This window comes from Melopsittacus undulatus, chromosome 1 (genome assembly GCF_012275295.1).
Source record: "Melopsittacus undulatus isolate bMelUnd1 chromosome 1, bMelUnd1.mat.Z, whole genome shotgun sequence".
Taxonomy (NCBI): domain Eukaryota; kingdom Metazoa; phylum Chordata; class Aves; order Psittaciformes; family Psittaculidae; genus Melopsittacus; species Melopsittacus undulatus.
The window spans coordinates 74420522-74445062 of NC_047527.1; the positions used below are offsets into that span (position 1 = coordinate 74420522).

The 24541-nt window shown below is 38.1% G+C and overlaps 1 protein-coding gene across 2 annotated transcripts in view; it reads right to left on the reverse strand.

Moving 5' to 3' along the window:
- CTNND2 (catenin delta 2) overlaps nt 1-24224 on the reverse strand; it is a 646172-nt gene extending 621948 nt beyond the window's left edge. For both annotated transcript variants that reach the window (XM_013130147.3, XM_034063316.1), the window contains exon 1: nt 24139-24224. In XM_013130147.3, the coding sequence (XP_012985601.2) occupies nt 24139-24175 (37 nt within the window). In that variant the 5' untranslated portion in view covers nt 24176-24224. The remainder of the gene's footprint in view (nt 1-24138) is intronic.
- Between the last annotated feature and the right edge of the window lie 317 nt (nt 24225-24541).

Below are 24541 nucleotides of genomic sequence, written 5' to 3' on the forward strand. Positions count from 1 at the left end.
AAATTTGCACCCCTCTTTTCCTGACAGAACTAGTAGGTGGAAGAGACAGATTCGTTATTCTCCATCCTGATATCTGCAGTGGCATAGAGGTTTTGGCTAAACCCAGAAACAGACTCTCCTCTCACATCTACTGCAAACTGGGCCTGAAAGCACAGAAGAGCTCTCTCACTGCCCAAAGACAGAGAAGTGAGTTAAGGACTTCTCCTCCACTTCGAAAGATCAATTCTTGGAGCTCTAAATGGCAAAAAACAGAAGCAGCACAAAATGGAGCAAAGCCATTTTGCAGGAGATATCCTTACAGCATATATATGTGAAGAAACTTTATAGAACAATGACCTAGACAGATATTTAACTAGCAGGTGGTTAGCACACATCTGGGAGACAGACAAAGCACTATTAATCTCAAAGAAAAATAATACAGCCTGATAATGTGACATCTGGCCATGCTCAATAAAACACTGTAAAACATTTATTCTCCCCTATTTGCTAAGTAAGCAATGAATCTTTTAATTATCCACATCAAAACCAGGTTCAAAGATGACAATGAAAATATCTGAAACATCTGGGAAAGACTGTATTTTATGCTCAGTGAAAAAGGATGTTAGTGCTTGTGGACCTGATTCTGTCCATGTTTATCAAGTTTCCCCCTTGAAATCAATGGCTATCTGTGCAAAGGAGAGAGCACATTTGTATAAGCAGGATTCTAAAAGTGAAAATAAAGTTCTACCAGCATCATTTTGAATCATGTTTAAACCTGGCTTTGTGCTCTTATTCCCTTCTGGAGCATTTCTGAGTTATTTGCCCATTCTTAATCCACTCAAAGAAGAAAAGGTCACAACATGTCTTTAAAAAAAAAATTAGATATGATGATTCTGCAACTGCATACTTCAAATGCTTATGTAGAATCAGGTATTTCTGGTCACCAAGAACATAAGCATTAATTATTGTGAAGATAGAACCAGTTTTTCTTAGACTAAGCTAAAAAAAAACAAAACAAACCCCCTCAAAAAAAAACCAAACCAGCCACGAATGCCTCACTCTAATAAAGCTAACATGCCTTTCTGAACTAGTCTGGGCTCCACTAATAGCCAAATAAGTTGTATTAATGGGCGTTTATTTACAACTAACAAATGGGTTATTTAAACAGCTTGCACCAGAATCCAAGTTACTTTTCACAGCATCTAATATGCTTCATGATGAACTTCTTCCTACATTTATTAATGACAATAAAATACTGCTTAATGTTTTCTATAAGTCAATGCATTTCACCACCTTCAGGTGACATACTCTCATGGGGTATTTTGAAAAGATGCATATTTTGTTTGTACAACATTATTAGACATACCATTTCACTCTGAAGTAAAGCTAGCAGTTAATCATTAAGGTCACTACTTCCTTTGTTAAGAGTCAAGAACAAATTTTAATAGATTTACCATAAGGAAGGATGCAGAAAACAAAGTCAGCAAACTGGACTGAATCTTGTCCTGATTACTTCAACTTGGGAACGTTTCAAGACCCCTTACATAACGCTCTTTTATTTCACCTGACAATGCAATTGCCCTTTCAAGCATGATCTGTACGAATCGAGAAAGCATCTTCAGTTCCCCTTTCTGAAAACCTTATCTTCAACACAGTTTCCCCCCCGGAGAGTTCTGGACCCAGGCCATGGTGCAAAGCTGGTCCTTGCACCTTACAGAGGACATAACTCATCCAGACTGCACAACCCAACAGCATCATAAAGCACGCACATTTCTCCTCGCAAAGCCCAAACTGGCTCAGGGAAAGCTACACACCATTTAAATGACCACAATATATCCACTGCTTAAGGCAGAAGCTTCATGACTTAGCCAAAGCCCTCATAGCATAATGCAAGAGGCAAGAGAGAAAACAAGAGCTTAACCTTTTGACTAGCAGGTAGGTGGTCTAGGTCCACCAGCACTGAGCCCACCAGAAACTGATCAAAATTACTTTAAGACTTCACTTCTACCTACAGCAAGCAGAAGAACATAGTCAGTTTCTTCCAAATTCTTGAAATAAATATTTGGGTGTACATATTACTACCAAAAATAGTTGAAAAAAAAAAATCCACAGATAAAGAGTATATTCTAAGAGGCCAACAGCTTGACAGTCCAAACAGAGTAATCACAGGGCTGTATTTGCATCCCCTGAAAAAAAAAAGATTCTATGAAAGAGTGCTTAACCAACTAAAGGCGATGCCACATCTCTCCAGGCAAATATGGAGCATTCATACACCAAAACACTGTCTGCAACACAGGAGAAATCCAGAGTGAAAATCAGCTCAGAACTTTTTCACATGATAAACACCCCAATGTACTTTTTAAAACCAGAAGCAGTACTGCCTTTAAGCCAGACTTCTAATCAGCCACACATAATCGAAAATGCAGCTGTTAAACAGAGTATAAAAATAAGCACAAGAATCATTTTCTACTTGCACGTGCATATTTCTCTCAGTTATGAGATGCTCTATTTCTGAACTCCTAGCTCACTAAAGAGCTGTCACTATTATAATTGAGGGGAAAAATACTGAAGCCTCATTATTATCTGATCCATTTTAATTTACAAGTGTAAAAGATTAAAAACCACCCAAAAAAACGTGACAGTTTTGGTCATTACACTCATAGAATTACCTTGTTCTAAAATATGTATCATCATATAACAAATCATTTTTGCATCATTTAAAGTTGCTTGGGTTACACTGGTCATTACTCTTCAGAGAAGATAATCACAGAAACTGCCATTGTGTTTTGGCAAAAACCATGATTTAAAAGACATGCATTCTGTCTTGGAATCAGCTGGATACAGGCATTCTAAGTGCCCATGCATTTCCATTATTTAGAAAACCATAAAATGTACACTACAAGCTGAAAAATTCTGTTGTTTGACAAGCTCTCCATTATTCATAAGAGGTCCTATAATTTCTCAATAAACTTTTCTCATCACTAAAATTTTATTAAATGCCCACAAATGTTTCCTTTGGCAAAGTATTTACTACAGTAAATCACAAGAAGTCACCCTGTCAGTGGAAACATTTCTGAGGAATTTCATAACATTAAAATGTCTCCACCCTAAGTGTGATAAGATACTATAAATATTGTATATATATTTCATTAGGCTATAAACACGTGTCAAATTATTAAATAAACTATTAAATTATTATTAATAATAAACTATTATTAATTAAACTATTAATTATTAAATAAACTATTAAATAAAATACTAAATGAGTAAATCAGTACAAACCAAGTTCACTACTACAGTCATAATTCAAGGTCTTTGATCTCAATTTCAATGTAAAAAAGACTTAAAAAAAGAAAGAAGCACACATCAATTAGAGTTTGTAATTCCAGAACCTTCTTCACTACATTGGAGACATAGCAGATTTAGACTGTTCTTCCTCACACACAGGTAAATGACATCGTAATGCAGTTACTAATCAGCACCACCAAAAGTAACACCTGACTGATATGGCAGAAATTCATGACAGAGTGAGCTATCACTTTCTATTGCTAATTAATCTATTTCTGTCTCAAAATTGAGATATACTACTCTAAACATAATTCTCTATCCTCAAGAAATAAAAATCCAGTGGTGTACTGTAGGAGAGATACATCAAGGCTTGGAAAAAAGAAACCTTAAAAACCAAAAATGAAAGTTTAACTTGAAGGTGTCTAGACTATTAAAAAACAAAAGCTACTGACTAATCTGTAACAGCTGGATTTTGTAAAAGCTGTCTGTAGTTTTTACTCCAATTTCAGGAAGTGATCTTTATTTCTTAAGTAATGGATTTGGACAAGAGCAAACCAGAAATATCAATCTCTTTTTTTCTTCTCTAAAACATAAATACACACTCTCTTGCTCTTCGTAACACAGTTATGACATTTAAAATTAATGAAATCTAACTAGCACACCTGAAGAGCCTAAATTAAGTTTCATAAGTGCCAGTCAGGTAAGTATTCATAGCTGCTGCAGAGACACGCTTACTCTTAAATGGCAAAACCAAGTATTGCACACTTCAAGGCTGCTCAAAACCTGTGTTGTAGACAGGTGTCCAAGCCTAGATTGTACCAGTTCAAGGATGAGTTTAAGCCTCATAGCACTAGTTGTTTATAGCATTACTAAGAAACTAAGTGGTATGTACCATTTAAAGCGTTCAGATATTCAGTATTTGCCAAGTACCAAAATACTTACTAAGCCTGTATTGATTGTAGGGTCAGGTTTAGGAACAAGTTTTGAAGTTACCATTAGAGGAAAGCATACAGAGTAACCCTTATGCTAAGGTGTAGAGGTGCTTGCACCCGTATCTGTAGAGAATAGCATCATTTTAAGGCTATCTCACCAAAGTAGCTGAACTATTTTAGAAACTTAATACATTTATTACAGAAAAACCCACACAATTTGACACCAAGCTCTGTCTTCCTATGCTCCTCAGTCTTACCTGGTGACATCATACACACACTATGAAGAAATTCACTCCTGCAGCTTAGTGAACAATAGCAGAGATGAAACTAACTCTAGCTTCAGCAAATTTTGTTACCAGTTACACTTCTTTAAATTTCTTTCTAAAAAGAAAACTATTATGCAATTAATTAATTAGCCAAGATTTGGAACAGATATTTATGACCATTAATATTCCAAGACAGATTTCAAAGCAAATTGACAAACAAAAGACCACAAAAGGGCATCATCAAAAGCGTACTTCCAGTACCTGTTACTACATATTAGCAAAGATCCTATTTAAACAAAACTCTCTCTTAAAAGTCTCACGAAGTGGATAGACTTAAAATCCTAGAAACAGCCAGAAAAGGCAACCAAACACTATGATTCACCTTCTTGTGCTAGTTTCGAGGAATACTTAAGCAGAAGGACTGAATTCCAACAGTTCATGAATTTCAGATGCAGAAAGAATCAGCTCCCTAGGGCTGCACATGAGATTCTATTCATGATTTAAAATCTTGTAAGATTCTTATATTCCAGTACCATGAAATTGAAAGAAAAAAAAAAGAAACCAGTGTTTACTGTACCTATAAATATAATGTTTTCTTGGAATCATCCCAGAACCAGTGGTAGTACGTAATAGCATTAGTAATGTAACCAGTGGTACCACCATTGGTAATGTAAGCATAAATAAATGAGCTTCAAATTAGTTTTTCAAAAGGAAGGGCAGAATATACAACAGTATACTAAACACCAGTTAGCAACAGAGAACAATTTAAATAATAACCTTTGAAATGCATTAGTTCAGTAACAGATTCATTAGCAAGGCCAGAAAATACTGTAATTTGATGTGATAGCAAACTGAATTGTTTACTAACCTTACTATTTATGTGTCATAAATACATTAGGCATTTGATAAACGTATTAAGACTGTTATTTGGTAGTTTCATTTCTGCGGTTAACTACAACCAGTATGAAGAGTCTAAACTCATTTCTACAATCAATTTAATATTTGCCACCAACTCTCCTTGGTTTATTTGCTACAAAATTAGAAAGCCCTCCAACACAAATCACTTCCTTGAGGTACTAGCAGACTGCAATCAATTTACTCCCTTCAGCTGGCAAAAGAAGATAGCTTAAGCTTCTTTATCATCTTCTGCAGATGTGTTTTCTAGATCATGATTCACTCCAGTAAGACCCTTCTCAACACACCTGAAAGATCTCAGCTGATTGCACAGAAGGGTAAGGATCCTTAAGCCTTTTTCTTTTTGAGATCATTCAACTGATTTTTAAGCTAATACATACCATATGCTTTTATTTGGGACCTATTTACCCTCCCTCCCCACTTCCTTTTCCTTAATCCTCAAGTTTTGCTGTTACCTAGAAGTGACAATGGATTTTCTCTGCACTCTTGTGACTAGCTTCATAAACACAATTACCTTAACTTCTGGTAAAACCAATTGATTACATTAGCTGCACCCACTAGTCTTGCCATTACAACAAGTCTGTATTTTATTGGAACAACTCTTCCTCTATAGCTAGTCTTCTCTCACCATTTTCTCCATGTTTCTCCAGGACTCTATAAAATGAGCATCTCTAATTAAGAATACATGCTGACTGCTTTTTAAGAGAAGTTATTTGGGTTTTTTTCAGGCACTTAATTTTGCAATGTTCTGAAGGTGCTCTTTTGTCAGGCCATGCAATTAATTTATATTCAGTACAATTTCTGTAAACAAATAATGATCTTGAACCACTATAAACAGTGCTCTGTTAATACATATAAACTACCAAATTCAACAGGACACTATATAACTTCAGACAAATCCCACTGTTTTCACTCATGTAAATACTCCCACTGGTATCAACAGAATTTTAAAATAAATATGAACAGGGTTTGATTATGTTGAAGAATACAAAGATTTCCCATACCTTGAGGAGTGGGAAAAGCGATTCTAGGTCATACACAAAACTCCCTAATGATCATATTTTATAGCAGAACCTTCCAAATACCTATAAAACCCTGAAGAACCTTCTCCCCAAAATACCTGAATATATACACAAGGAATTCCTAGGAATATTTCATATGAAAGTACATTAATATATCCAGGTATTTTTGGCACATCTATATGGAGACAAGAAAAGCAAATTATGTGTCTCTGACAAGGTGCAGCAGGAATGAGTACTAGCCTCTTCTGATAGCATCTTCATCACTACCAATTGTAGCTGACTGGCAGTGATACTGCTCAATATATAGTTCAGCTAGCAATGTTTTGGCGTGTTGCACGTGTTTAACTGCTATTAAACAGTACTGCTTAAAAAAATACATGGTCTAGTTTCTCTTAAAATGCGATCACATGTCAAGAAGGCAATCAGGAGTGACTTTTCAGAGAACCTCTTTTTGGAGTTTCTGCCCTGTACCTGTCTCCTCATCTTCCCTATTGAACACTTCCCCTCTCTTCTCCTCCCCACTGAGTTTTGGCATTTTTATTTCAAATGTATGTGTGCCTAAAGCAGCCAGGGCTTTTGAAAACTTGGCAATAGTAAAGGGCAGAATGTTGGGCAAGACTCAGAATTACAAAGAAATGGGAAAATGTGTAATTTGTACACATCTAAACTCTGCTCTTATGAGAGGCCTTGGTCAAAGAAGAAGTATTTATAATAGTGTAAGATCTGTGTGACATTAAAAACATCATGTATTCTACCTTTCTGGAGAAATAATGAATAAATATTAAGTATGTTTAAAAACACACATATACAAAACCAGTACTGTCAATCATACAGTTAGTGTCTAGTATTAAATAAATAAAAAAATACCATCACCACAGACTAGAAAGACTTTAGAACCATAACTGAAGAAGCAGGCATTTTCAAGGCACCTGAATTACTGAGAGCAGGAACAGCCTTCAGGAACTGAACTCCAACCTGCACTTCTGACATTACCAGTACAGAACCTAACAGCTTTATCAACCTAAACCAGTTTTTGGCACCCTCTAGAGGTTTTGCTCCCACAGAGAAATACCTCAGAAGACAAATTATTGTAATTATTACAAAACTGGGGAGAGCTTATGATCCAGAACAAAGCCTGTAACCTGTACAGACTGGTACAGAAAGGCTTATGAGAGAATGCAAAACCAGCACATTAGAGGATTAGTTCTGGTCCCATTCTGTGTGCTCAGATGGTTCATCTCATTCAGTTAACCCCAGGACTTCTGGGTACTTCAGAACACAAACTAAAAAAAATAAAAAAATCACCATTAATACTGCCCTGTTAAAGACAGCAGAACCTAGTTTCCAGTACATGACTCTGGAGCTTTAGATAATCTAGTATTTCACTTAGTTGAGAAAAATAAACCAAAACCCAAAGTCAGCTAGCAAAATAACAGATCACCCAACTATGCAGCACAGTAAAGCAATATTCCAAACTTTTAGTGTCACATGGATTTTTTTTATGTAAGCTGCAATTAAAATTGCATTCATGTTCTCTGAATAAAAGCAGTATTACTCATCCAATTCACCATAATTTGTCCAGCCATTTCTCCCTCCCCACCAAACCGTGTCCATGCAAAATATAAAAGGAAATGGACTTTTTATTATAAAAAAGCTTTCTGACTTTTTGATTGAGTTGGTGTTAAGATGCAACTTCCTATACTATGTAAAGAAGCTACCTGTTTGGATCTCAGTAGGCCATGCTTTCCAGACAAATGGGTATTAATTCTCAAACAGTAAGCATTAATTTTCTGATATCATCATCCCCCAACACTGAAAGCAGAAAATCCTTCAAAAGCAGTTGTGTAGATTTAAGCAACTTCTTCAAAAATATAAAGGCAAAACAAAAATAAAATGGTACAATCTTAATATTAAACAGGCATTTCCCATCAATGATATCACAGAAATGTAAATTCCAACTGTGAAGTTTGAAACTGTAAAGGCATTAATCCACAGCTTTCCAACTCAGAGACTGGTCTTTTGCTGCAAACATCTCCTCTTTGTTTTGTTGGGAAAGCAAATTAAAAAAAAATAAACACGTATCAGGGTGTCCATGGTATCCAAGGAACAATAGAAAAAAAGGGAGCATGCTACACATACTTCTTCAGTTCCAGTATCAGAGTAATTTGAGACACAGATATCACTTTATTCCAAGTAAACTGCTGCATCAGCAAATGATGAAATAAAATGAAGACCAACTGCTAACAAAATCGTACAGCATCTGCTTCAGAGAAAACCATAATGAGACTCTTGAAATATCCTGATGATGGCTCCTCAGGGATCCAGCTACTGTGAATTTTGTATTTCAGAAGACTAGCTCTTGAATGCAGAAAAGTCTCAGACAAGGCTGAATGGTGATATACAGACACCCTTGGTGCAGGCATATGAACCCTACTAGAAGCCATGCAAAGCTTTAAGCTCATTTACATCCTGTTATATCTAAGTTTTCAGGCAGTATCAGAGCATTCACTTGCCATCTGCCTACCAAGAAACTTCTCCAACACACCGGACAAGCCACAGTAACCAATGCAACTGACATCCTTGGAATGATCAGCACATTGAGTGTTCAGTCTGAAGACCACACACAGAGTCCTATTTGCAGAGAAACCAGTTGCCTATTGTGTCAGAAAGCAAGTATCAGTGGAAACACATTGGGGACCATACTCGAGACTTCTCCAGTGCCAAAACTTCCATTCCCAGTTTAAAGCCTTGCTCCTCATTCAACATGAGGTAACAGTTAAACTGATATAACACTCCACTAATATCTTTATTTCTTTGAGACAATGCAGATACCAAAGCAGAAGTCAAAGAGCAGTTGTGAATTATCTAGAAATGCAGCAGAACTGTGCAGAGCTGTCCGGATGTGGCCTCATCAGTGCTATGTAGGAGGTAAGAGTCATTTCTCTCCCACCTCATGGTGCTGCTTTCCCTAACATAGCCAAGGAAGAAGTTAGGTGTTCTCTGACATAAGAGCATACTGCTGGCTCAGGTTCATCTTGTCAGCCAGGAACCACAGATCCTTCTCTGCAAAGCTGCTTTCAGGCCAATTGGCCGCAACATGTACTGGTGCATGAGATTATTCCAAACCAGGTGCAGAACATGGCGTTCTTCCTTCATGGACTTTACAAGGTGCCTGTCAGCTCTTTTCTCCAACCTGTTAACATGTCTTTGAACGGCAGCACAATCCTCTGGCATATCAGCGACTCCAAGTTCAGGATCATCTGCAAAGCTGCTGAGTGTAACTGTCCCATCACCCAGACCACAAACGAAGAAGTTAAATACAGGATGCAATATCAAGCCCTGGGGCATACCATTTGTGCTTGGCCTCCAGCTGGATTTCATGTTGCTGACCACAACCTTTAGAGCCCAGAAGTTCAGCCATGTTTCAGCCCACATCACTGCCCATTTATCCAATCCATACATCAAGAGCTTCTCTATGGGTATGTTATGGGAGAATGTCAAAAGTCTTCCATAAAAAGTCATAATAGGTGGCACTCACTGCTCTCCCTTCATGCACCACAGTAGAAGTTCATTCGTCTTTCCACTCAATTGTCGAAGCCTATGAGGTTGGTAAAGCATGTATTCTTCATAAATTGATGCTGACTACTCCTGGTCACCTTCCTGTCCTTCATATGTTTGGAAATTATTTCCAGGAGGATTTGCTCCATCACCATCCCAGGGACTGAGGTGAGACTGACTGGCCTGTAGTTCCCAGATTATCCTTCTTGACAGCAGGAATGATGTCCAACTTCCTCCAGTCCTCAGGAACCTCCCCTTGATCGCCATGACCTTTCAAAGATAATTATTAGATACTTTAAATCTCCTACAACTAGTACAAAAGTAGAACTTTTAATGTAGGTGATGGGCAGACGCCATGATAAAGTGGATCCATACTAACTCCTCCACACTTCCATGAGCAAATATACTGTTGCCTAAAGGCTAATTCTGAAGCCCAAGTCAGCTGTTTATTAGCATCTGATCAGAGACATTCTTGCATCTGTACCAGAGTGCACACAAGGATAAAAGGGAAAGCCCTACTGTAACCATCCTAAGATAGATAGTCACAGATCAATAATAAGATGACACAAAATTTCATGTTACTACTCATGATGAGTGAGTTCAGGCTCCCTGTCAGTAACAACAGCCTCTGCCCTAACTCAGGAAAAAATAGTATACAAAACAAGCCAGCTACTAGCTGAAAACACAGGTAATGAAGCCTAGAGCAAAGCTCATGAGAGCAGGAGACAGTGATGTCAGGGAAGGGTGCTCAGCTGTGGAACAGTCTATTGGAAGAGATTATATCTGTAGGAAATACCACTGTCATTCATATTGTATTTACCCTTCTGAGGCAAGTGGTTTGCTAACTCCACAAGTCTTGCTGATTATAATCTGACAACCTAGAGAACAATGGGTAAGAAAAATAAAGACATGATTTGAGAAGCTTCTAAAATGTAAATGTATAAAACCACAAGGACTGATCACCCTATGTACATGCATTTAGGATAGTGATATTCAGAATAACTAAGAGGGCAGATGTTCTAAAATTCACTATACATTTCAATAGACCATACTATCAAGGCTGATAAGACATATATAAATGGATCTGTTGTTTCCTCTGATAAAACAAATTAATTCTGCTTAGCGATCTTTTTTTTAATTATTATTTTAACTGAAATAGCAGCAGCTGTACAAAAGCTACAATTAATGCTTCATGCAATTTAGGTTTAACAAATTTTATTTTTCAAAGTAATACTGCATTAAATGTATTTTTGATTGTGTATTATATAACTACCTGAAAATTACTCCAGAACAATAAACACAATCTGTACTATGCCCAAAAACATCATTAAACATTCTTGCCACCTAAGTCATTACTCATACTTTTTGAGATTATCACTTCACGTGTTTGAAATGAAGTAAATTAAGGCAACCTCTATCTAATAAAGTGCAAATAAAAGTCTATGGTTACCTTATGATCCACTGAGTCAAAGCCTAGGGTGCTGAGCCACCTTGGCCCCTTCCCATTTTGTTTACTTTTGTTTATTTTCTGTTCCATTTGTTTGATTGTTTATCCTTACAAAATGAATGTCAAAAAAAATTACATCAGAACACACCGCTGTTGAGAAATCATCTGAAATGCTGAGTTTTAAGATAAACAAAAATTAGGGTAGTATTTCATATTTTGTGAGAGAAAATCGTCCAAATATTCTAGGGCTTAGCTATGCTAATTATTTTCCTGAAAGAATCTTTAATTACTTCAACATCAATTTAACCCCTATTTGAAGAAAACAACCTATGGATATAGTAAATTAAAACATTTGTCCCTCATCTTCCTGCTCTGAGACTGCTTCTTTTTGCTTGAAAGAAAAAAAGGAAAGGATTGGAAAGAAATTTTACTGCTGGAACAATGACAAACCTTGAATAGAAGCTGCCTGTGCAGTTTTCTTAGTAGGTGTTGAAGCAATAACACAGGCTCTTGCTCATAAACGAGTTTAATATCATTTTTTACATACTCTATGTTAACTCGAAGTGTATATATGCTGTAGTAAGGGACCAGCAGCAGAGTATCCACTGATACTTTGTACAGCTTCATTATACTTGCAAAAGTAAGTTTTGGTTTTGTTCTTTACACTTCTCATGGAGAACAGACCTAGTACATTTAACTTCATCCTTCTTACTTCCCCCTGCCCCTTTTCCCCTCTCCAAATTACTTCCTTTTAACTTATTTTCATGTTTTTAAAGGGGCCAACTCTCAATAATGACATTTTCTGCTTTCGGAAAAAGCCTCTTGCATCTCATAAAACATGTTGTTAATTACTTGGAAAAGTATCATAAGAATACAAACATTTAGTTTTATGCCACATGTGCACTGAGAGCAGTACAAGAGACAAGCATTTGCCTAAGCAACATAGAAAGGGTTACATGTGCTAGGGAACTCAGAGTACATAAGAAACCAGGATCCTATTTTGATGCTTGTACCTGACCTGTTTTCTTTCAGCCTCTCTAGACTTGTTTTCCCTTGTTAGCAGTTGTGTTAGCTAGGTTTCTGAACTTTTGAACACCAGGACCATCTGTGAGTATGTTTTGGACAGCACAGGTTCAACAAGGTTATGATCCAAGTTCAGTCATCAGAACACTGATGTAATACAAAATGAAGAGACACCAGTATAACTACTTAGATGATTGATAAATTAACATTACAGTCTGTTCCTCCATCTGCATTCTTGCATATGGTCTTTCATATATGGTACAGTTAGTGAATCCACATAACACTATTTTCTAAACACACCCTGGGAGGGAGCTTGTTACATACCAATTCGCATGGGGACAGAGTCCTGACTGTGGTTCTTCTGTTTGTTACTGCTTGTATAAAGCCACAGAGTAACACAGAGGCGTTGAGCTCACTCCAGATTTCAAGGTGGAAAACCCTGGGATATTCATAACTAGTTTCAAGGTCCTGTTGTAACTTAGGTCTGAGGCCCAATTTCACAACAAAATCAGCATACTGAAATTCAGTATGAGTAAGAAGTGAACATATTTCCACTCAAACATTGAGAAGTTCGGTTTCATATTGGTAGAATGAGAAGGAAATTTGAAATGAGAGCCGTAAACAGGACAACTGAAGGAGTTACCTGATACTTCTACCTGCTAGCCTGCACCTAGAGGTATCAGCTTCAGACCCCAACATCACCTTTTTGCACCATAAAATTATTAAGCTATGAAGAAGTATCCTAAACTGTACAGGGATGCAATACATAACCCATGCACACTTATTAAAAAGTGATAGTACCTACATCCTGTTAGAGAGCAGGAAAGATCCCAGACGTTTAAAATACTCTATTGAAGCCATTGATGACTGTTTCAAGACAAATCAACTGAAGCCTTTACAAAAGAGGAAGCCTGCCTGACAGGAAGAAAAAATTAAAAGAGAGACAATACTGCTATAGATGTTTTGGGTTAATATCTGGATGTCATATTAAGGTATTATTAGAAACTCTGCATCTACCTTCAAACTTCAAAAGTTTTGGAATATAAATGCTCAGAACTTAAATTGCAAGTCCCTTTTTATTCTTCTCTTCTATACATACATGAAAAAGGTGAAGATTAAAACATCAGAAACATTGCACAATGTCCTATAAATTCATTCAGCTGGGTAAGTCACCTTTTAGAAGAAGCTCTAAAATGATTCATGTGCAAAGAAGAAAAAGCTTTGTGCTGCCCTTCCTTTCCCCGACTGTTCCTGTGAAATGCAGATGTATAGCTGTGCTTTAGAAACACACTTTGTATCAAAAACCTGGTATTATGAAATAAATCACAAGTCTCTAACCCTTTCACAGAACGAGGATAGAAGTGCAAACTTTGGATACTGAGAACACATTTAGAAATACCCATTCTTCTGTATGGTTTTGAATGATAGGGCTTTGAAAAACCTGGTTTAGTGGAAGGTGTCCTTGACCATTACATGGGTTTGGAACTATATGACCTATAAGGTCCCTTCCAACCCAGAACATTCCATGACTCCATGAAAGAATAAGAGAGAATTTGAACTCTGTAAATTTCTTTTTTTACTGCTAGGAAACACGGTAGCCACCTTCAGCTTAGATGAAGGTTTTTTGGTTGTTTTTTTTTTTTAAGCCAAAAATATTTATTTTCTTACAGTGAAACAAGCAAGACTACAGTACTACTAAATTAAGATGATGTAAGAGAGACAGACATACTGCAGGATGTGCATGAAGGTGGGGCAACATATGTAAAAGTACAAATGTCTATGCAGAAGCATGGTATGGGTTTTCAGTGGCTGCTCCCATTTGGAAGGGAAAACAACCTCAGCTTAGTAAGTAGTGAAAGTATAGCACCTTGGATGGCCTGTGTAATTCATCAAGAGCCTTGCCTGTCAGAATGGTGCATGCAGAGATGTTATGTTCTGGATCACCTAAAGGAGGCAACATCACTGCAGTAAGTCCTCTGTAACTTCAATGGAGTTTGAGGATAGCTAAAATTATTTTAGGTTTGTATTCCATTTCCTTCAATGTGCAACTTACAGCAGTTTATATGAAAGAGACTTGTGATTTATTTCACAATATCAAATTTTAGATTCAAAGTGTATTTCTGAAGCACAGCTATACATCTGCATTTCAGGACTGCTTCATTTTCCACTCGTCCCATTCCTCCTAGTCAACTCAGCTTTTTCATACCAACCACCCATTCTCTTTTGTTAAGCAAAAATATGACTATATTGCATAGCACTACAAATTATACATTCCTAAATAAAGCCATGTGAAAAAAAAAAACCCAACAACTACATAATATTGGCAGGTGGCCAAAATTTAAGTCTTTAAATCCAAAGTGGAACTGAAAGACCATATTTAAATAAAGATTTATGAGACAAGTATTTGGAAAAACATGAATACTTAAAAGTTATAATGAGAATATTAAGTCCTTCAAAAAATCAGGACTCCTGGTATTTTGCCAGAGGCATGCTAAACATGTTATGAGCAAGTAAATTTAAAAACAGTGGAAGGGGGAGAAATAATTGCTTCATTCCCAAGAATATATTTTTCCATAAACTTAGTTACTTGTTTTAGAGGTCTATACAGCTTCCTAGAGAGCAATTCCATTTATTGCAAACGTACTACAGTATCAGGTAAACAAACCTCATACTTCCAGAACTATATTGTCCTCTAGGTCAGAAATGATGTATCTGTAAGGTAACTTAGCTAAACAAACTAGCATTTTGATTTTCTCCTCCTCTTCCAACTCCTCCTCTAACCCCTTCCTCTCCCTCCCCCCCCAATCTGTAGCTCACATATTAGTCACATCTGGAAAATAATTATTTAACCCAGTGTGGCAAAATTTACAAGTCCTAAAGTACTGAAATCATAAACTGCTAGAAAGTACTCATCTTCCCTGTTTAATACCTGTGATTTTCTTGAACAAACACACAACTGTGTCATGACAAACATTAGATTGTAGAATCATTGAAGAGTCAAGTGAAAGATGGTTGAATAAAGAGTAAACAATATTTTTACTACGACACATGTCATACAGCACACCTCCCATGGAATCGGTTGGATTTCTGTTACCAAATCCAGCAAGAATACAACTGGGGGTTTCAATGGTAAGGGATGGAGGGAGAAATACAAAATTCCATTTCTTTTGAGGTTAACAGTCAAGTAACACATGCCAGAGAGGAACTTTAATATCTGACAGATGCAGCTAATTCCATAGGTAGCATACAAGCAGAATATATGCATGCATTTCTTAAGACAAGTTCAGATTATGAATCTGTGCAAGACACCCTGTAAGAACTGAGATATATTTGTAAATGAAGCACTACTGAAAAACATTTCTAAAAGCATTCTCTAGAAATCGAGACTGTCCCAACTACCAGCGGTAAAAGACCAAACCATCATCTTTCCTATTCATTGACAATACTGCAATTGTGTTTTCCTGCTTGTCTCTTTGTCCCCACCTTCCTTCCCTGGCCTTTTTTTAGTTTGCTATTAACAGTATCTCAGATCTCTTTCTCTGCTTTAAACACTAGACCCACAGTTAAAAAAAAAAAAACCCAAAACATCAAGGGGGCAAAAGCAATTTATACTGCAAAGTCTTTGGCTCCTTGACAAACATCATTGCTCCAAGTCTGTTCTGTCAATAGATCACCAGCAATGTGTCATTTGGGGACCTGAAATATTATCACCACTAATCAAAAGCCAAGTAGCTCCTCAGTGGATATTTTTAGAGGGGAGATCATGCTGAGAGAGTCTCAGACAGAGCGATCCATCAGCAACATCAGCCTCAGAATTCTAGTGGACAGAGCAATGTTGCAGAGGAAACCCCCACTCCCCCTCACCAGCCAGTTCTAGTTTGAGTAAAGGTATATAAGAGTTTCACACACAAACAGGAAAATCACATTCTTTGAAGTGACTCTGCCCAGCAGGCCTTCCACTGAAATGACAATAGCACGTTCAGGTCAACAGATAAAGATATCAGATGTCAAAAAAATTAAAATGTCCTGAAGTCCTAAAAGTAGGTGAAGTTTATGTGGCACTTCGCTGGCATTAAGTAGCAGGTACAGCATAGTCCTCAAATACTAACACTGCACTTACTAAAGGGGGAAAAAAAAATCTTATTTTGGAAATCAAACTAAATTCTTAATCGAGCTGTGCAAAGTTTCAGCCATTCTAAAATGAATCATATTTCATGACTTCTGTTTAAGTCTTGGTTTTACCTCTCAAAAACAGGTGTCTTTTCTGCCCAGTTTAAGTCTTTCTATGCCAACAGACATGAAATAGGAGAAATATTTACTACTCACTACCAAAAATTCACATCTCTTTAAACAGACTAAGAGCAAAACAAACAAACAAAAAACAACAAAAAAAAAGACAGCAAGACCTACACATGCACTGTACCTTCTAGACTTGGAGACAGAAAAGTAAGAATTACAAAGCTGATTAATCTTGGCTACTTTTAATTAAAAGGTATTTACAGAGAGGGAACATTTAAGACAACTGATCAAAGCTCAATCTCAAAAGGGCAAAGAAGAGATGTAAAGGTTAAGTTTTATACCATACCTTTGCATTTCATCCATCTAAAATAATTGCTGCATAGATCTATGCTACATAAGCTGACACAGAATACAAGAAAATGTTTATTCCTTTCTGAAATGAGGAGCATTATCCATCCTTTGAGTGCTCATTATGACAGTCAGCATTGAGAATTAAGTGCACAAGATCCCAGTGGAAGCAAACTCATAAAAAAGAGGCTAACAAACTTCCTTAATTTGACTAGAAATATATAATTTGGAATTCACTTTTACTGGGGGAAGGGAATGACAACCAAAAAAATACCAAAAACCAAACAAAATGGAAAAACCACATAAAAGGAAACCAAATGAAACAACAAAAAAAATCAAAAACACCCACATGTAATGACACATTAAAAGAAGCTAGGAGCATTAAATAATTGCTTAACAGGATACTGCATTAGGCTTCTCACATATACTATGGCTTCTGTTCAATGTTCCCATTTATGTGAAAAAGATTTCTTGGTTATCATGACTTTGTTTCTAATGCCAGCTCTTAAAACTTATGATTCTAAATTTACCCTTTGATTAGATAAGTATGTTTTTAATTAAGTTCAACCTGTCCATTCTTCTTTGAAGAGATTAAATTCAGAGCCCCTCAAGACCCTTGAGGCTTTGTGCAATAATTTAATTGTTGGAAAATAAGTGAAATAATCTGCCAAGCTTGTCAGAAACTCTTTCAACCAAAAATATGTACTTCTGAACCTATAAAATCTTTAAGGGGCCACCATATTTATACAGGAGTAGAAGAAATGGTGTGGTATCTCTCTTATGCATTTGCCCATAGGATGCTGTATGTCATCAGTAAAATAAAGGCATCTGTAGTAGTTAGTACTTAATGAGTACTGTGTCATATAAATGCTAGTTTTCCCAGGGTTAACCAAACTTTACCTTCTCAAAATAATGCAGACACAGCTGAGAGGCTCTTGGGAATTAACTTGGTGATCCCTAAGCAGGGCTTCCAACCCTGTTACTCAAAATTCTTCTGCAGGTCATTAATGCTATGAACATGGTTCAACAGAAACAAAGGAAACAGAAGTCTTCTGTCATTTTAATTACAATGATAATTTTAAGAATGCATTAAGCTTTCTACATTACTGACACAAAGAGATGTACTATCACACTTTCAAGTTCTCCCCTGTACTGCCACATGACATACATCAGTACAACAGTGGAAATCCATATATAAAGTCACGTTATTCTTGTAACTCAAGCTTCAAAACCATTTGCAGTAAGAATAGCAGGAATTATGCGCTTCATCAATTACTGTCAACCTCCTTCAATAAAGCACAAAATTTTTAAAATACCTAAAGCTCTTTTGTTCTATTCACTTCGCTTCTGAGCACACTAGGTAAAACAAGGTTAGGCATGAACTCAAGGTTCAGGTTACCATCGTGTGGTAATCAAGGATACAGGTACTTCATCAGAAATATTCAGAAAGTGCTGAATATGACTAGTCATTTTGTTAAAATTTGTCAAAATGCTCAAAGACTGACCTAGATTTTGATCTGTACGAATTCACTAGATTATCCACTCTTTATTTAGCATCCACACCATGAAGGAGCCCAACTCTTACTTTCCATGAGACTTCAGCTTCTAAATTGCACAGAAAGTCATTTTCAGATGTATCACACTATTCAGAAATGAGATGATTAGGCACATTCAAAAGCTGCCCTGAATTATAGTTGACAGAAATATATGTGCAAAAAAGATGGCATAAGAATGCCTCTGGGTATCTTTAAAGAATTCAATTTCTCTAAAAATTCTGGCATGCAAGACAACAACAAGGTTTGCCCAGAAATGCTTTCGTTGCCTAACCTTGAGCAATTTCCATTGTTGAAAACCTTTAAGCTACTGTTTCCTTCGATAACCATTCTCTGACCTAGCCTTCTGCCTTCTCACTCTGCTTTTCACTGAATATGAACCTCTATATTCACTGCCATACCATTTCTCATGTCAAAAACTGTCCCATATGCCAAACAGGTAAAATAATAGTCAACATCTTGTCAAGAACAACAATTATTTTTAAACAAGCAAATTCTACTGGGACAACTACCTCCTTTCAAAGAAACCCAATTACTACCCAGCCAAGTAGAACATTAGGAGAAAATATCAGAATACCAAGACTTGATTCCAATAATCACGTACACCATCTTCAGAAGTTAGATTCTTCACTCAGATTAATCTAAAATTATATAAAAAAAAAAAAACCCACACCAAAACACACACACATGCCTGTACATCACCTTCTGTACCAGGCATACACACACTCCTAAGATTCACTATTTTGATGGAATACTATAAAGAAAAATTTTAAGGTTCACATGTTCTGTGTTCAACATCCAGTGCATATTTTCTTGCTTTTCAGATACCCAGCTTCAAAAATGGCAGAAGAACCCTCCTGGAAAGCAAGAATTAAAATACAGTACATTCTTTAAAATTAATTGTCTGGAGTCTTTTATTACACCCCTGAGACCCTTGCCAGTCACCCTCCCAACCTGCTTGCTGGTTATGAATGAAGGCACATACCTTTTACAGGACGCAGATTACAAATTTGAGTAATCCCAGCAGTGCCAAAAGATACAGCAATTTTCTACGACCACTGTGAAACTTATTCCTCATTATTGTCCAAATATCTTATTAATTTAAAAGAAATTAATCTGATCTAAATTAATATGGAAGAGTAAGTCTCAGCCAGTGAATTTAGAACTACGAACCCCATTAGAATCTCTGTTTAAGCTACCTGCATTTTCATTTGTCTCACTTCAAAAATTCAGCCTTAAAGGGGTATTATGGTGTCACTTAACTGACTGTGATGGGGCAGAAGAATGTATGTATGGCTTAAAAAAAAAGAATATGCTTATGTTACACTAAGCAGACAAATTTAAGTTTTACTGTTAATTTTTAAAAATAATTTTCTTGGCCAAAAGGAAGTTTCTGTATTGTGAAGATTTCTGGGAGATGATAAAAACAACTGTAAACTTCCAAGAAAAAAATAAAGAAGGGGAAGGAGTAGAAGGAGGGGGAATGCAAAATCATCCCCCAGATAACGTTTTCTGACAAACCCTTTTGACTCACAGATGTTCTTGACTTGGTTGTTAACAGCTCAAAGTGATCTCTGCCTATTTATGGCTTCTTGAATGAAAACAAGTGGAAAATAATGGTCTGTCATACAGTAGAACTATAATGGCTAATGCAATAAACCCTAATAAAATATAACAGAAAACATGGTTATTTTACATATGAATTTTAAAAAGTTACCACTTTTTGGGTAGTTTCATTAGAAGCCTGTTTTTTTTTTTCCTCGGAAACTTCAATAAAATAGGCAGTGGCCAAAAGGACAAGATAATACATATACTTCCACGTTTTATATCTCCTGAAGTTATTGCTTATTACTATAATTGAATTTTGTAAAGTAGAACAGGCAGATTAAGAGCCAGCAGAATGCACTGTGAGTTAGCATGCCAAGAGCCACTTAAATACTAAATATTTACTCTCATAGATACTGAGATGTTTCTCCATTTCTTAGTTTTACACTAAACTGGCAACTATACAATAAAAAAAACCAAAAATCTATTAACTTGGCTGTCAGTTTACACATAAACAACACCGTATTTCCTTTTTAATTTTATTGAATTTAAACTTTGTCCAGCATACTGCCAAAGAATCTGGTCAGGCAATCAGCATTTACAATCCATTCATGACACTGAGTTAGCACATCCCAAGGGGATAGAAGAAATTGTTTTAGTGTGTCATGCTGCAATTCAGACCTCTTTCCAAGTGAGCCTAACTAGGGAAGAGCCATTAGCCAACGGGTGATGTTCTGCAGTGCATGAGCAGAGGATTGCATACCTGTCCTGCATGGAAAGCTCCTACTGCCTTAAGAGAATGCCCCCATTGGGCGGAAGGAGGGGGGGGGGGGGGGCATAAATTAATAGAGAAAAGGTCAGAAAAATTTACAGCTTTACAGGTGCAGTGACTTTTGTTGAGGGTGGGGGGGAAGAGGTATGAGGAGGGAGAGAACCAATCTCATTTAAAAGCAAATGTGCTTTAGTCCTACTTGAGAGTCATTCTGTCATTCAAAAAACAAATGTACTATGCTTAAAAATGTTGTCTTCTTTAAGGCTGTTAGTTTACTTTTATGTTATTAATAATTAGACTACTACATTTAATATTGTGCAGTTAAGTAAGTATCCAAAACTCATCCTGTAATAAGATCTTACTCAGACCTTCAAAGGGGAGAAACAATCAATTTCATTTTTGTCAAACCTCAGCTGTAACTCGAAATATCGAACTCTTCATGACTTACAAGCCCAATCAATAAGTATCAAAACCACAGGTCCTTATTTAAGTAAAGAGTACTGTAATAATATATTTTCCTTATCTTGCTGATACTCCTGAAAACAGCCAGTTTTAGGAATTGTCAAAATACACATTTGAAATACTAACAAAGATATGCTGGAATTTCCACATATGGCAGGCTCTAAAAATCATATCACACTGAACCATGAAACAGAAAATGTATCTGAAATTTAGTGCAAAATTTGCCACTCATGAGTTCTGCTGATTCTGTTATCTGCTCCATTTACATGCCAGTCTACAGCCCTACTTAAAAATGCATTTCTTAAAAACCTTAAAATAAGCTGCTTGAGCACTTCCTTTGTAGCATGTTGATTTTACACGTGTCTTCAGGAACAAATACTTAACACCAAACCACAGCCATTAAACTGATACCATCCATCAGCAAAGGTAAACTATGCAAATCAGAATTATGCAAACACCTTTTTTTTCCTGTTGCTACTATTTCTATTTTGTGCAGCTGTCTGTCAGAGTTCATTATGTGAGGATGAAGTTATTTTAGTAGTGTTAGTCAAAAAAAACCCAACTAAACTACAGCAGAAGTCACAAGCTTGTGTCACTGATGAGCTATTATTTACTGCTTTTAACATCTGTTAAGGTACCTGATAAACAGAACTGGGAAGCTGGAGTTCCCTCCCAAAAGCATCTTTCTTGCAATCCACAAGGAGTCATGCAACTGGCCTTCAAAAATAAACACTTGGCTTCCCACCAGCAGCTTTGTGGGGTATTTCCTTTGGTACATACACACAGCACAGCCCGCTACTCTTTTTTTTTTTTTTTTTCCCCCAAGCCTCTCTTATATAACAGACTGCAAAAACCGTCTCTGAACAACGTGATCGAGATGTGATCTCCTATTTCAGTCCCACAACATTCAACATAATCACATTCAACGCAGTCCCAAGCCTTTAATCAACTTCTCATTAATGACAATGATCTATCGCAAGCTCTCTGCAGTTCTGCAGGATGCAGACTGATAGTCAGGCAAGGCTCCCGAAGGGTCAAGTCATTCACTGACTGAAAAGAGAAAGCTTCACCAACTTGGCTCAAAATTAGGTCTTACAAGGGTATTCGATCATCACAGAACTTCCACATTTTGCTTACAGATCACAGTCTTCCAGATGGTTTGGATTTCTGGTTGGGGCTTCTCCCCAGATAAACCATGTAAAGGTATACAGGCTCACAAAAGCCCTAAAGCCATCTAAGCCCCAGAGGCCCACAAGTAGGATGTGCAGCAGCTTCCTCTGGAGACCTGCACCTAACTCCCTCGCACCATGTCATTTATAAACTGACCAGCTGACTAGGGCTGTTGAAACATATCAATCCAGCCTACACGAGTTAGGTAATCAGGTAATTTTTTTAAGACAAGATGAATGCATCCTTAAACACAGGATAACAAAAGATATTTTTCCATCCCTTGATTTTGCAGAAGCTCACAACAGACTTATATAAACTCCATATAATTGTGTGTAGTTCTCTCGCTATCTTGAGGTATGCAAGTCTTGATGTACCCCACAGAGAGGTTTGCTACGAAACACAGCTCAAGCCGATTCACTGTTTTCACTTTACATACAGACTAGCTGTACAGTCTGTGAAAATAAACCTGCACCATGAAGTTTTTACTTTATGTTGTTATAGCCAATAAAAAGGCATACATGTTTTAAGGGGCATAAATATCAGCTAAAACAGCCGATAAAGTTAGCAGTTGGGTGTTTAATAAAGGAACCTTCATTTCTAGATATTTTCTGCATGTTTGGGGTATTTTTCTACAACACGCTAGGTTAATTACGACACCCTAACACTTAAAGTGTCAGAAAAAAATGTCTCTGCACAAGATGCTACATTCTATGTATTAATGCCTCCAATCCCTCCAGGGGAAATTTAACATGGTTTCTAAAATGACTCCTCTTCAGGGTTTTATTTTTCTCTAAGATCCCCGGCCAGATGAATTTGTGTATTACACGTACCGCCTGCGCTGCTGCACCTCCTCTGTGGCGGCTCGATTCAGCTGAACCTACGCTTTGACCGATCGATGCAAGCACATTACACACCAGAATAAGAGTACGGTAGGGGTAAAAGGAAAGAAAAGCATCTTTCCTTTCAGCCATTAATTATAGATCAACGAAACAGCACCGGGCACACCGAGGCTCCCCACCCCCCCACTCCCTCAACAGCTCCTCGAGCGCAGGATTTCGCAGACAGTGGCTTCAAAGGAAGACACCACCACCCTCCCCACAGCACACGGACAGGCACAGGGACACACAGACAGACACACGGAGCTGCCGCCGCCACCCAGAGCTGCCCCAGGGCTAGGGCCATCGTGCCGGCACCTCCCGCCCGGCTCCGAGCAGGGCCGGGCGCTGCCCCCGCCCGCGGGTCTCCGGGCCCCTTCCTCCTCCTCCTCAGCCCATGACTTCACTGCCATAATGAGTACTCTAGTGCAGAGCATCGGGAGACACGGTACCGCGGCTGCCCTACATAAGCAACGACTAACATAGAAAGAAAGAGGGAAAGGATGGGGGGGGGGGGAGGGGGGCGGGGAGGCGCGGGAGGAGGAAACAAGGGAAAATAAACGCACTTTGTTACCCTAATGCTTGACGGCACAAGCACGGCTCTCGCACAGCTCCCACCAGCCCAGCCCATCCCGCTTGCCTCTCCGAGGGGAGCAGTACAGGAGCCCGCAACAAGAGGAAATATCACGCAACCAGGAATGAGGGGGGAGAACCTGGCACCATTACGGTGTCTGTTGTACTCACCGATCGGCGCCGATTCAGCCTGCTTTCTCCCAAACATACACCAAAACCCAACAGCAAATCCTCAGTCCGCTAGGCAAGGATGAAAGAGGGCGGGGGGAGGAGGCGAGCAACGGCCCCGGGCTTCACCGCAAGGTCCTGACCTTGCCCAGCTGCAACATCCTCGGCTTGCCCCCCCCCCCGCCCCCCCCCCCGGGCGTGCGTCTGCGCCCGTGTGTCCCCGTGTCCGTGCGAGCGCGCAGATCCGGGTCCGAAAGGCTCCGCTGCAGGACAGCTGCCCTCCGGCTGCCGGGGAGAGACGGGCTCGGCACCCACCGCCCCGCCGCCCGGGCGAGGCGCGGGGCCGCTGCGGCGGCGGCTGAGGCAGGCTGCGCGGCGCCGCCGTAGCGCAGCGCGCCTGGCGGGC